Source organism: Podarcis liolepis (genome assembly GCF_965112155.1).
Source record: "Podarcis liolepis genome assembly, chromosome: 4".
Taxonomy (NCBI): Eukaryota; Metazoa; Chordata; class Lepidosauria; order Squamata; family Lacertidae; genus Podarcis; species Podarcis liolepis.
Window position 1 is genome coordinate 106,181,812 of NC_139558.1, and position 13,966 is coordinate 106,195,777.

The 13,966-nt window shown below is 49.3% G+C and overlaps 2 protein-coding genes across 4 annotated transcripts in view; both read right to left on the bottom strand.

Moving 5' to 3' along the window:
* The window catches only part of LOC310705262 (uncharacterized protein), a 31,376-nt gene extending 18,203 nt beyond the window's left edge, over nt 1–13,173 (bottom strand). The window contains exon 1 of the mRNA XM_083499863.1: nt 13,089–13,173. The gene's annotated coding sequence lies outside the window, so the exon portion shown is untranslated. The remainder of the gene's footprint in view (nt 1–13,088) is intronic.
* LOC310705058 (uncharacterized protein) overlaps nt 1–13,966 on the bottom strand; it is a 261,167-nt gene that overhangs the window by 193,346 nt on the left and 53,855 nt on the right. For 2 of the 3 annotated variants that reach the window (XM_083499393.1, XM_083499388.1), the window contains exon 1: nt 1,108–1,233. Coding sequence is in view for 1 of the 3 variants with exons in the window: in XM_083499392.1 (XP_083355518.1) it covers nt 13,373–13,774 (402 nt within the window). In the remaining 2 variants the exon portion in view is untranslated. Of the gene's footprint in view, nt 1–1,107; nt 1,234–13,372; nt 13,794–13,966 lie in introns of those variants that run through there. The other variant, XM_083499392.1, reaches the window with a different exon arrangement.

A 13,966-nucleotide genomic window follows, 5' to 3' on the forward strand; every position in this document is an offset into this window, starting at 1 on the left:
CATGAAGTCAGAACTGACTGACAAGGGAGTCATTTGAAAAATGAATGCTTGGCTCTAGTGGGGGTCCTCATCCGGGGGTCCTCAGGAGTCTTTCTCCCCCCCCACCCCCACTTCAGGGCACATTTCCCCCCTGCTTTAGTCTCCTTTTCTTGCACTTGGATTCTCTGCCTCTCCAGACAGACTCCTGGGGTGGGGTCCCTTTTTCTTTGCTCTGAGGGCCAGGTATGTATTTAGCCAACCCCCTGAGGGCCAAGTGGGTGGGGCCAAATACATCTCCTTTGAAATTTAGGCAGCTAATTTATTATTATTATTCTCTTAGATGGCTGAACACACACACAGCCATTGATGCCCAGGTTCCTGGAGGCTCAGGGAGTAGCAGCGCCCATTTCCGGCTGCTTTGCCAGCAACAATCCCTTTGGGAGAGAGAGGATGTGGTCCTGGGATGCCCTGCTCTGGGTGCGAGGGGATTGCTGCAGTGGCCTCCGTGGGGAGCTGCCCTGGGAGACACTGGGAAACTGGTCCCCAATGCAGCAGCCAGACTCTGGGCTGGGATCCCTCTCTTTATTCCTGGCCTTTCTCTCCCACCTTTTTTTTTTGGGGGGGGGTGTCTAGTCCACCTCCTTGTCCAGCTTTCGAAAACCATTTGCAGATGTTTCCTCTGTTCTGCAATGCCGCTGAGCGACGTCACACAGTCCTAGGGACTCATTTGTTTGAAGAAGGAGATTTCGGGGGAGTCATTGTTTTTCTGAAGGGGGGGAGGAGGGTCAAATGAGTTTGGGATCCTCTGATCTGCAGGAAGGAGAGCGTGGCAGACCTGGCCCCTCCCTGGCAGGACCCTCTCCTCCCTGAATTGGGGTCCCGTCCCCCCGCTCTCTCCTTCCCTGACCTTCCTCCTGGGGAGTCTGGCAAAAAGCTCTGGCTCTCAGCCCCGGGGCTCCTTCCTCCTCTGGGTAGCAGGAGCATATGGGGGGGTCGTTGCACCCCTGACCCTCCCCTCCCTGACTTGGGGTCCCCCCCCGCAGGAGCAGATCAAGCCCCCCCGGCCCCCTCCCCTGCTGCAGCCCTGGGACCCCCACCAGATCCCAGAGAGAGAGAGAGGAGACTCACCAGATCCCAGGAGGGGGCAGGGAGGCAGCCCTTGCAGGAGAGACACCCAAGCAGGGAAGGACTGGGGAGGGAGGGGCCTTGGCTCTGGAGGACCTGCCCCCCCCCCCGCTTCCTGGCCTCTCTAGGAAGGCAGCTCAGATCCCTTTAACCCTTGCAATGCCGAGTCCACCCACGCCTGTAGCCAGGCAGATTTCCATTATTTTCTGTTATTTGTGACGGCTTTGGGGGGGCAGTTGCCCCCCCCCCTGGCGAGGCCCCTGCCCGGCTCTCCTCTTGGCTGGGCCCTGAGCACCTCCCTGCCTTGGCCTCCAGCCCCATCTTCTGGCAGTCGTCGTGCTGCTGGCTTCCTTCCCCGCGGCTGCCCCGCCTCGGCGAGCCCGGAGGAGGAGGAGGAGGAGGAGGAGGAGGAGGAGGAGCAGCTCGCCTTCCTCAGGGCAGCCCGCCAGCGGAGACACCGGCCGCCTCTCTCGGGCCATTTCGGCGCGCTTCGGCCCAAGCTGCCTCTCAACCGCCGGATCAGCGGGAGCAGCCGCCTCCTCGCCCTCCCAGCCAATAGGCAGCCGAGCTTCCCGCAGTCCACAGCCGCCTGCCCAATCAGCAGACACGCCCGTCCCGCCCAAAAGCATCGGGAGCCAGAAAAGGTCCTCTCACGCCCGGGAAAGCCGGTGGCGGACCTGAAGGTCTCAGGATTAAAGACGGTTCTGCAGGCGCAGCTTCCCTCCAGTTCAGTTGCTGCACTTCAGGTAGATGTTCAGGTTTCCAGAATAGGTGGTGAAAGGCTGAACTCTCTTTCTGCGGCTTCTCTCTCATCCCCTCCCTCAGTTATGAGGGGTCTTTCCGTGAGGTACTTTGGACACAGCCCAGCTTCCTTCACAGCGAGGGGCCACTTTTCCTCGCTTCCCCTCTCTCTTAGCAATCCCACTCCTGAGGTATTTTCCTTTGTATGCCAGACCCAGGGGATCCTCTCAGCCCTTGCCACGGACTTGGGAATCTCCTTTTCCTGGAAGATCTCTCTCCTCCTGACTGGAAGGAGACCCCAGAAGAAGAAGAGGAGAGTCTTCCCACAGCTTCTCCCTCCAGCTTCACTCCCATCTGAATACTCCCTCCAGACCCTCAACATGGTCTCCCCATCTCAGCTGTGAGGCTCCTTCCTCTGGCTCCATAGATATTCTCCTCAGAGCGGAGGATCCACTCAGATCAGAGCCACTTCTCCCTCCCTCCCTCCCTCTCCTCATCCCCATCTTCTCCCAACCTTCCCTCTCTCCCATCTCAAATCCCCTCAGAAACGGCTCTCTTTATTCTCCCTCCAACCCTCTCTTGTAGGGTAGCCAATCAGAGAAAGGCTCTGAGGGACGCAGGTGGCACTGTAGTCTAAACCACTGAGCCTAGGGCTTGCCGATCAGAAGGTTGGCGGTTTAAATCCCCGCAATTACGGGGTGAGCTCCTGTTGCTCGGTCCCTGCTCCTGCCAACCTAGCAGTTCAAAAGCACGTCAAAGTGCAAGTAGATAAATAGGTACCACTCTGGCGGGAAGGTAAATGGCATTTCGTTGCTCTGCTCTGGTTCGCCAAAAGCGGCTTAGTCCTGCTGGCCACATGACTCCCTCAGCCAATAAAGCCAGATGAGCGTTGCAACCCCAGAGCTGTCTGCGACTGGACCTTATAGTCAGGGCTCCCTTTACCTTTTACAATCTCTCCACTGCTTGAGCTCCCCCCCAAAGGGTGAAATATACTCGGAGTATTGATTTCATGCTCTTTATTTCAGCTCCTAGTATACAGTGAATGAATTTTCCCCAAAACCTCTGGCTATATATACATTATTTATACAACGGGTCCCACGTAATTGGCTGATTCAAGTCCCCTCCTAGAGCCTGCATGGACTGTTCCTAAAGGCCAATCAGGTTGCTGCCTTCTGGATCCTACCTGCATTTTGTTCTAGTATCCCAGCTCAGTACATACAGGAGGTTTGCATTCATAGTCCTCCATGTACGCTGGCTGCCTACGTCTAAGTTGATGCCTGGGGTGTTTCTCGGTTGGGGGTTCTGGTTCTGGCTCATGTTCCGGGGCTGCTGGATGCTCAGGGCCATTTGGTCTGGCACAGACAGCCCACTCAGTCGCAACTCTGGTTCCTGTGGCTGCTCTGCCTTGGGGGTCATCTCTGTGCATAGTGGTTCTGACTCCCTTGCCCACTCCTCCTGCTCTGTGGGCCTCACCGCCCAGCTGCCCCCTTGGGACCCTTCTGTCCAGGTCGCTCTAGCTCACCGCAGTGGCGGTGTCAGCATTGCCCCCCCTCCCCCGTTAGCACCTCATAATACATGGGGCAAGTCGCCCTGGTGACTGTGGCAATTACTCATGCTGGGCCTGCCCTGAAATTCTTTCTGTACACTGGGTCCGGGGGTCCATGCTTCCCCCCGCCGCTGCCTTGTCCTGAGCTTTGTTGGGGTGAAGGTGGTCAAGTCTTGTTGTGAGGCGCCAGCCTTTAATCGTTCCGCTCTGGCCGGTTGTTGTGCTGGGGTTACTGTGCTGAGCTAGAAGGAATGTGGTGAGGTGGTACTCCCAGCCCCCTTGCGTCATGCGGCAGAGAAGAAGAAGATGAAGAGGAGTTTGGATTTGATATCCCGCTTTATCACTACCCAAAGGAGTCTCAAAGCGGCTAACATTCTCCTTTCCCTTCCTCCCCCACAACAAACACTCTGTGAGGTGAGTGGCGCTGAGAGACTTCAGAGAAGTGTGACTAGTCCAAGGTCACCCAGCAGCTGCATGTGGAGGAACGGAGACACGAACCTGGTTCCCCAGATCACGAATCTACTGCTCTTAACCACTACACCACACTGGCTCTCGGTGGTCTCGGGTATCTTTGGTGCTCTGCACTGTGCGCTCTGCTTTGATGTTGGTGGCTGGGTGGAACGGTGGCAAGCAGACGTGGCAGGTAGCATTTTGCACTGTGAAAGTCTGGACCTCCTCTGACGTGAATGCAGTTCTGTTGTCTGAGACGAGGGTGTCAGGAAGCCCGTGGGTCATGAACAGCCTACGTAGTACCCAGATGACCACGGCCATAGAAATGAAACCATTCCAGGGTGACCTCCAGTCATTTGGTGTTGGAGTCCACCACTACAAAGGATGTTTTTCCCTGGAAGGGGCCAGCGAAGTACATGTGCAGGCAGGACCATGGCTTTTGGGTGGGCTCCCAGGACTGGATGGGGGCCCTCAGGGAATCCAGGTGGTACTCCTGGCAGGCCTGGCAGTATTTAACCCAGGCCTCTATCTGTCCGTTGAGCACGGGCCACTACACGTAACTCCTGGCAAGGGCCTTCATTCTCACTAACCCTGGGTGTCTCTCATGTATGGCTGTGAGGAACTTTTGGCGGAGTGGCTGGGGAACTACCACCCTCCTCCCACATAACAGGCATCCCTTGTGGGCCAACAGTTTGTGTTTGCAGGTCGTGTAGCCCGCAAATCCGGACCTCGGCTGTTACTGGGCCATCCCTGCCACACCCAGTCCAGGACCTGGGAGATGAGCCTATCTTTCTTGGAGTGGCACGCTAGTTCCGGCACCTGATTGGGGCAATCGGGAAGCAGCTTCAGGTTCATGACCTCTTGCGCGGGCACTGGGTTGGGGTTGGTCTATGGTAGTGGTAGCCGGCTGAGGGCATCCACGTAGCCCATCACCTTCCCGGGCCGGTAGAACAGTGCATACTGGTAGCTGGCAAGGAAAATCAATGCGGGGGGCAGTACTTGGGGGGGCTGCTTCTCAGGGACGAACAGGTGAAGCAGCGGCTTGTGGTCAGTCACCACAATAAAGGGCGCCCGCACAAGAAATCATGAAAACAATTTACTCCCTTCACGATTGCGAGACCCTCCTTGTCAATTTGCGAGTTCTGCTCAGCTGCGGTGAGGATCTGGGAAAAGTACGCCACCAGCACTTCTCTCCCATCTGAAAGTTGGTGCCCCAGGATGGCGCCAATGCCATAGGGTGAGACGTTGCATGCCAGCACCACCAGCAGCCTCTCGTCAAAGTGCACCAGGACCGAGTTAAAGATGAGCAAGTCCTTGACTGCCTGGAATCTGGCCTCCTGGCGCTGACCCCACACCCACGAGGGCTGCTCGTCTAGGAGCCTGTGTAGGGGTTCCGCTACCGCCGCCTTATGAGGAGGGAAGGCATGGTAAAAGTTCAATAGTCCCAAGGCGGCCTGGAGTTCGGCCTTACCCTTAGGTGCCAGGGTGTCGCAAATGGCCTGCACCTTGTTCCCGGTCGGGTGGACCCCGTCTGCATCCATCGTAAATCCAAGTCCACCTGGGGCACTCCTAGTCAACACTTTTCCTGCTTCATCTTGAGCCCAGCAGTCTGGAAACAGTGCAGGACGGTGCAGAGGCAGACCCTGAACTCCTCCGGCATGGGCCCAGCAATCAACACATCATAGGGAGTGACACCGGGAACCCCTTTGAGGAGAGAGTCCATTAGATTCTGGAATATGCCTAGCGCCACGTTGATGCCGAATTGCTGTCACTTGACCCGGAATGTGCCCCTGTGCTTTACAATCGTCTGTGCCTCAATGGTGGCCTCATCCACCAGCAACTGCTGACAGGATTGGGTCAAGTCCACCGGCACCAGGTACGTGTTGCAGCACCCCACTTGTCACTTTTCGCCAGGAAGGTGAGGAACCATGAAGGAGTACTGTTCAGGTTACGTCAGCAAAATCCACCTAACAGTTACCTTGTTCAGCCGACATTTTACCAGCTTCCTCACATAAATATCACAGGGGACTTTGTCAAAAGCCTTATTGAAATCAAGATGCACTATTTCCACAGCTGTCCCCTGATCAACAAAGATTTTAACTCCATCCAAAAGAAGGGGAGGAGAGATTTCTCTGGCTTGACTTGTTTTTGAGAAAGCCATGCTTTCATCCTGTATGTTTATATTGTGAAATCTTCAGACGAAGGGCACATAAATTTTAAAAATGGTAATAAATAAGGAACATGTGCTGGAACATGTGCAAAGGAAGGCGATACATGTATTTAATTTGTATACCACCCTACCCAGTAGTGCCGACTTAAATGAAATAATGGTGGGGGGATAAAGTAAGGCCTGCCTTGCACAATCAATCACATGATGCATGCGTGCCATTGGCATGGCAATGACTATCAACTGGGTGGGTGCCCCCTCAAATATTTTATTGGGGGGCAAAGAACCCTCGGCCTCTAAGAGTTGGCTTCTATTCCCTACACCCCCAGGTCTAAGGACGGTTACAACATAAAAGACAATATAAAAACAAAAAATATACATCGGTAACCCCCCTCCCAACATTTTAAAAGGACAATGATGTCAATCAGCCAGAGGCAAGGTTAAGAAGGTGCATATTTCGTTGGATGGCATCCAATTTGGTTGCACTTGTGCAATGTTGCACTAGTGTAATGACAATAAAGAATCTATCTATCTATCTATCTATCTAATTTGCCTGATGTTTAAATCTATACTGAAGGGTTTTTCCGAACTATGTATGAATTCTCTGATGCCTAGTGAGATGAGAACTCTGACTGAAGCTCTTTCCACATTCCACACATTGATAGGGTTTCTCCCCTGTATGAATTCTTTGATGGGAGGTAAGAGTGAAGTTCTTCCTGAAGCTCTTTCCACATTCCACACACTGATAGGGTTTCTCCCCTGTATGAATTATTTGATGGGAAGTGAGATTGGAGTTCTTATTGAAGCTCTTTCCACATTCCATACACTGATAGGGTTTCTCTCCTGTATGAATTCTTTGATGGAAAGTGAGACTGTGGCTGTGACTGAAGCTCTTTCCACATTCCACACACTGATGTGGTTTCTCTCCTGTATGAATTCTTTGATGCGCAGTGAGATGGGAGCTCTGACTGAAGCTCTTTCCACATTCCATGCACTGATAGGGTTTCTCCCCTGCATGAATTCTTTGATGGTAAGTGAGATCAGAGCTCTTCCTGAAGCTCTTTCCACATTCCACACACTGATAGGGTTTCTCACCTGTATGAATTCTTTGGTGAAAACTGAGACTGTGGCTATGACTGAAGCTCTTTCCACATTCCACACACTGATAGGGTTTCTCCCCTGTATGAATTTTTTGATGGGAAATGAGATGGGAGCTCCTCCTGAAGTTCTTTCCACATTCCATGCACTGATAGGGTTTTTCCCCTGTATGAATTCTCTGATGCTTAGTGAGAATGTCGCTGTGACTGAAGCTTTTTCCACATTCCACACACTGATAGGGTTTCTCACTTGTATGAATTCTTTGATGGGAAGTGAGATGGGAGCTCCTCCTGAAGCTCTTTCCACATTCCACACACTGATAGGGTTTCTCTCCTGTGTGAATTATTTGTTGGGAAGTGGAATGAGAGCTCTGACTGCAGCTGTCTCCACACTCCAAATTTTGATGTGGCTTCTCCTTTATGGGGATTTTGTTGTGGTCACCCTTGTTCTCGATTTCCAATTCGTCACAATCTGCAATGGACACAAAAAGGGATTAGAGCCTCAGGAAGAAATGGAGAAGAACTGAAGGGGGTTGGGTGTGTGTTCAATACCTTTTTTTGTTTGTCAGTAACCAACATATTTATTTTTAGATTCACATGGGTTGTTAAATGTGGCTTTGTTTGATCTACAGTGGAATTATTATTATTATTATTATTATTATTATTATTATTATTATTGTTGTTGTTGTTGATGTTATTGTTATTGTTATTATTATTTATACCCTGCCCATCTGGCTGAGTTTCCCCAGCCACTCTGGGCGGCTCCCAATCAAGTGTTAAAAACAGTACAGCGTTACATATTAAAAACTTCCCTGAACAGGGCTGCCTTAAGATGTCTTCTGAATGTCAGGTAATTATTTATCTCTTTGACATCTGGTACCTCTAGTTATGAACATATAGCACAAATGTTTGTTCAATTATCTGTATTCTATCAAAAATTATAGCCAAATAAGCAGAAAAAGGAAGCACAACTTGGTTAGGTTGACTTTTTTCAGTATGTTATGTGATTGCTATCATGTTAGTTGGTTTTTTGTGTGTGTTCTTTTATTTAGTGAGTGTGTAAAACATAATAAAATTAAAGAAATGGCACAAAGAGTTTACTTGTCACCCAGATAGCGATGTAAAATAGTACTAGTAAGTGAACAAGACTACGGTTATGAAGAAATTAGAAGAAAGATTGGGGGAAACAACCAAAGCTGGCCTTTCTACATTTTTGAAGAGGTATAAGGAGCATCAGTCACTATAAAATCAGACAGGTAAAGGCAGGGAACGGTGCACAACAGCAAGTGACAATCGAAGAATGGAGAGACTGTGCCTACGTGACAAAAGAAAATCATCTTTAAGCAGAGGCTTGACAACCATATGTCAGGAGTGCTCTGATGGTGTTTCCTGCTTGGCAGGGGGTTGGACTCGATGGCCCTTGTGGTCTCTTCCAACTCCATGATTCTATGATTCTATGATTCTATCTGGGTGTCTTCAAGATGACATGGTGCAATGTAATGTGAAGTTGAGCGCAAGGGCTGGTTTAAATTCTAGAATTCTAAGGAAAAAGCCATTGTTATCTCTCAAGCCAAGGTTGGAAAGATTAAACTGGGCTAAAACCCATGGTCACTGGACAGCAGAAGAATGGGAAAGTGTTATTTGGAGTGATGAGACCCCAATCTCCTTGCTTGGTAGTGAGGGCATGAAATACGCGAGGAGGAGAATGGGAGAAGATTTACATCCTACTTGCATTACCCCGACCGTGAAACACCCAGTTGGTGTTAGTATTTTCATTCTCCCATTGCAGGGTCCTATGATCCTTGCTGCTGGGTGTATGGGAAGGGAACTTAGGGTGATTTTACTTCCTCTCTTTGTCCTTCTCTTTTGACTTAGAGGAGATGGCCATGTTTCTATGTTTTCTCGATGCTACAACCCTGCACAGTCTGATATCGCTAAACTCTGCTAATGCATGCTCTCACGCCAGGGTGGGAGCCGAAGTGTCGTACTGGACAGAGCCTGAAGGGTTGTTCCCATAGATAGTGTGATAGATCTGGGGTTGTATGACAGAAAAAGGTGTGGGCAGAATTTGCATCCTTAATGGGAATGTAAATGACCAAAAGTGCATAAATGAAATACTTGAGCCCAAACTGAAGTGTTCTACATTTGATCTGTTCTCACATAATGAAGTGTTTATATATATTTATATAAATATTTAGTTAGTAAGAAGCAACCCAGCAATAAAGCCCAATTAATAGAGGCAACAATTCCATCTTGGTTTCACATTATTACAGCTGCTGAATGAAAAAACTTGGTTCACTCCACGGGAAGGCGTTGTAAGGCCAGAATTAAAGCTAAAGGTTAACAAAATAAGTATTAATTGACATGGTGAGAATTTCTGTAGATCTCATTTTTTCTATGTCTTTCATGTTTCGTATTTATGGCTGCTGTTATAATACATACACTTTCATAAAACTTATTGCATTGCATTCTTCATTAAATTATATTTCCATTGATATATAATTTTATGGTATTACTCCCCCAAAAATTGGTGTTTTGAGCCATCAAACCTCGGAAATATACTTTTTGCAAGAGATTTCCACAATTTTGGCCACTACTATATGTTGTTTATTTTAAAGTTAATGTACTTTTTATATGGGATCAGATGGTTATTATTAATGTTTCATGTGTATGTATGTGCTGGAAGCCACCCAGAGTGGCTGGGGCAACCCAGTCAGATGGGCAGGGGATAAATAAAAATTATTACTATTACTATCACTGCTACTACCACCTGAGATTCAATAAGCCTGGCTCTTCTCTGGGACGGATTTTGTTTGGCCCAGTCATGGCATCCCCTCCATCGCCAATGTCAGGCGTCTCTCTGGTCAACCCAAGACTGACAGCAGCAAAATCAAAAACAGAAAACCTGACAGAAGCTACTCTTTCCTAACAACTCTGAAGCTGACATTTAAGATACCTGGGCAGTTCAGACCAGCCGAATCATGGTATAAAAAGGCAGAACTGGAGGAAGATTTTTGACAGAAAAAACTGGAATTTGCTGTTCAAGGTTTCTTGTGGGGTTGTTAGGTTCCCAGGTGTTGGAGGGGGCGCTGCTGAGCTCTGTGAAAATCTATGAGGTTTGTCACATAGAGGTATTTCTTGAATTTCCAGGCAGATAGGACGATCCCACAGGGAGCCTTACCAAGAGAGGCCACGATCCCACGATTCTCCTCCATGACGTCCTTATGCAGAGCTCTCTGGTTAGGATCCAGCAACGCCCACTCCTCGTCCGTGAAACAAACAGCAACATCTTCAAAGCACACTGAACCCTAAAAGAAAAAGGGAAATGTCCTCCTCTGAGACAGGATCAATATGATCTGCTACACAATGCTCTGTTGTTTCCTTCCTGTTAATTGCTGTGTTGTTTCAATAGGATTGCTTTGCTGCACATTTCTATTATGGATGCCTATTTTGACATTTTAATTGCATTATTTTATTCAGCTTTTAATTATGGGTATTCATCTTTGTGCAAATAGGTGGTTCTCTTCCTTGTGGTTTTCAAGTCAACCTGCCTACGCAGGGATTCCAGTTTCCCAGATGGAAGGATCCCCTTTCTCCTCTCCTCATGTCCTATTCCTTCCCAGTGCCCCACAGCCAGATTCCAGGGGTTCAAGGGGGCATGGAGAGGGGGAGGAATGGGGGGCAGGCTATATTTCGCAGCAGATGGGGCTGGCTAGGTGAATCCTGGACACTATTTGTTCTTGTCTGTCCACTGCATAGAAGCCTATTTTAGCATTCAGTGATGAATATAGAAATAAAAGAAGCCTAGTTTGGATGGCCATCTGTCTTGGAGGATCTAGCTGAGACTCCTGCAATGCAGGGGGTGGGACTTGATGGCCCTTGGGGTCCCTTTCAACTCTAGAATTCCATGAAAACATCAACTACAGATGAATCCTACTGTCAACATTCAGAAGCCTGGTGTCACAGAGTTATCTGGGCAGGAAATCCCACACTTCACAGCTGGAGTTAACTCTTTATCAGCAAGAACACAATATTCACAGTCTTGGCTGAGTTACAGGCTGAATGAGAACAGCAGCTCATTCCCTGAGGGTCTGTCAGTTTGCACTGTCAATCAATTAATGGACTAGTTGTCTAGGTGGAAGTTTCTTTAGTGTGGAGAGATTTGAAAAGTGAGATGATATAGGGCAAAGTTTGTTGATGTGGTCTGGTAAAGAAGTGCTCTGTTGAATATTCTGTTGGAGAGATTTGCTATAAAGCGAGGTTTTCAGGTCTTGGTTTATATGTTTGAGTGGAGTTTATATACGATTAGTAAGCTAACCAAACTAAGATAAGATGATAAAGTTTATAAGATAGCTGTTTTGATGAGTGAGTTGTGTTTTTTCCTTAACTGTGTCAGGTTTCATAGGTAGCCTTTTGTTTTCTAATGTGAGGGACAACATTTAGTTTTAGGAGTCAGGATGTTGTTCTGCTGCTCACAGAAGCTTCTGGTCAGACTGTGTCATCTGCTGGTGAACTGCAGGTCTACCAACCAAAGGCTAGGATTTATTCTTGTTGAAGGAAAGTGTACATGCAATGTTTTTCCAGAGGTGTTTTGCATATCAATACTTCCTGCACTTAATAAATGGGGGGATTGTCAGTCTGCATTTCTTAGAGGAGAAAGCATTGATCTGATATGTAGAGCTCTTTCCTATTCTAGTTACCGTATTTTTCGCTCTTTTGGACGCACCGGACCATAGGAGGGGGAGAATTGGAAAAAAAAATATTTTTTTCTTGTTCTCCCCCTCAAAAACAAGGTGCGTTCATGGTGCGTTCAAGAGCACTCCAAAGGCTTGAGGCTTCGGGGACATCCTTTGTAGCCTCCGCAGGGCGACAGGGTGCCTTCACCCCGCCGCCCTGCAGAGGCTTTGCGCAGCCATCCCGAAGCTGGAACAGCGAGACAGAGGGCAGCGCAGCGCCCCGTCTCACTTTTTTGGCTTCGGGGACAGCAGGCTGCTATCTGCAAGCCTTGGGAGCCCGGCAGGAACTCCCACCGGGCTCTGAAGACTTGTGGAGAGCTGCCCGAAGCCCGGGGTGCACAGTGCCGCACTCCCCGGGCTTCGGGCTGCAGGCAGCTGTCCGCCGGGACCTCTCTCGCGCTCCAGGCTTCAGCGAAAGCCTGCATTCGCTCCATAGGACGCACACACTTTCCCCCTTCATTTTTGGAGGGGAAAAAGTGTGTCGTATAGAGTGAAAAATACGGTAATTCAAGAGGGTTCCGGAAGCTTCTCTGTGAAAATGAAACAGTCAGAAGGTTTGTAAGGTTTGGGTCATTCCTTCAGAGTACAGCTGGTTTAAAGAGGTTCTGTCAAATCTTCTGTCAAGGTCATGCTGACCCCCGGTGGCTCCTCCTTCTCCTGACTCACCTCTGCCTCTCGACCTCCCTCCTCCCACTCGCCTCCTTCCTCTTCTGCCTCTGATTCTGCACTGCATTCTGACACAGAGTCTCCCAGCTCAATAAGCCCTGTTACCATTTCAGCTTCTGACACCTCCTCTTCCCAGGCTTCTCCCTCTTCCCCCTCTCACTGCCCATCCTTCCTCCACCTCCACTCCTTGGGCTCTAAGACGTCTTCCCTTCCTGGTTCCCCGGCTTCTTCCTCCCACCATTCCTCTGTGCCCAACCAGTCCATGACATTCCTCCATCCCTCAGCCTCTGTCCCCACAAGGCAGCTTCCCCTGACCTGATCTGGTTCCACAGCCACTGCTTCCCTTCTGCCATGAAAAGGTGGATAGGGAGGTCCTGCCGGCATCCTTCTGCCATCTGCAAGAAAGAAAAGTGCAGGTGGACATTTGTGCCCATTTCATATGTTAGTCGTGCAGAAATACATCTCTCCTCCTCTCGACCCTTTTTCCCAACTCCCCCCCCCCAAAAAAAAACCTGATGAAAAGGACCCAGACATTATACGGAAAAAAGAATGAGACGGAGAAAAGCCACCTTCCTCCTTACCCAGTGGCCTCTCTCTGGTGTCCAACGGAGGCCTCTCTGCCTCACAGGAATCCAGGTCCATTTCTGCAAAGAGATCCTTTCCCTGAAAAAGAAACAAGGATACAAAACAGAGAATGGGGAGAAATATTAGAAAGAGAATGACAAAGACAAAAACATTCAGGGTGTTAGATCTCATTCCATGGATGCCTTCCCAGAAAAAGAATGCGCCATCAGTAGAACATTTTGGGATATTCGCCATCCTTTTTGGAGCCCCTTGGGAGTATCCAGAGGAAAGTCTCTCTCACCTGCTTTCTCTCCTCTGCCTGACTCAGGAGGCAACCTTCGGCCAGGGCCACCGCCTGGGAACTGGTCTCCGCTCCACAGTCCCTCACCCAGCTCTCCATCTCCAGTGGAAGGACAGCCAGGAACTGCTCCAAGATCACCAGGTCCAGCATCTCAGCTTTCGTGTGCCTTTCTGGCTTCAGCCACTGGTGGCAAAGGTAGTAGAGTCGGCTGCAAACCTCTCGGGGTCCTTTGGCCTCCTGGCAGCAGAACTGCCTCAACTGCTGGCTCTGCACCTCTGAGTGGAGGGTGTCCTCCTCACCCAGGAACTTCTGCACAGAGTTTCCCCAGAATCCCCCACTGCTCCCAGTTTGGATGGCATGGCCTCTTCCTACTCCAGGGCCAGCTGAGTCTTGCTCATCCATCTATGCTCTCAGGAAGTCTCTAAGAAATTGGAATAATAATAATAATAATAAATAAAATAAATAATAATAATAATTTATTATTTGTACAACGCCCATCTGGCTGGGTTTCCCCAGCCACTCTGGGCGGCTTCCATAGAAACCAAAAAACACTAAAATATCACACATTAAAAACTTCCCTGAACAGGGCTGCCT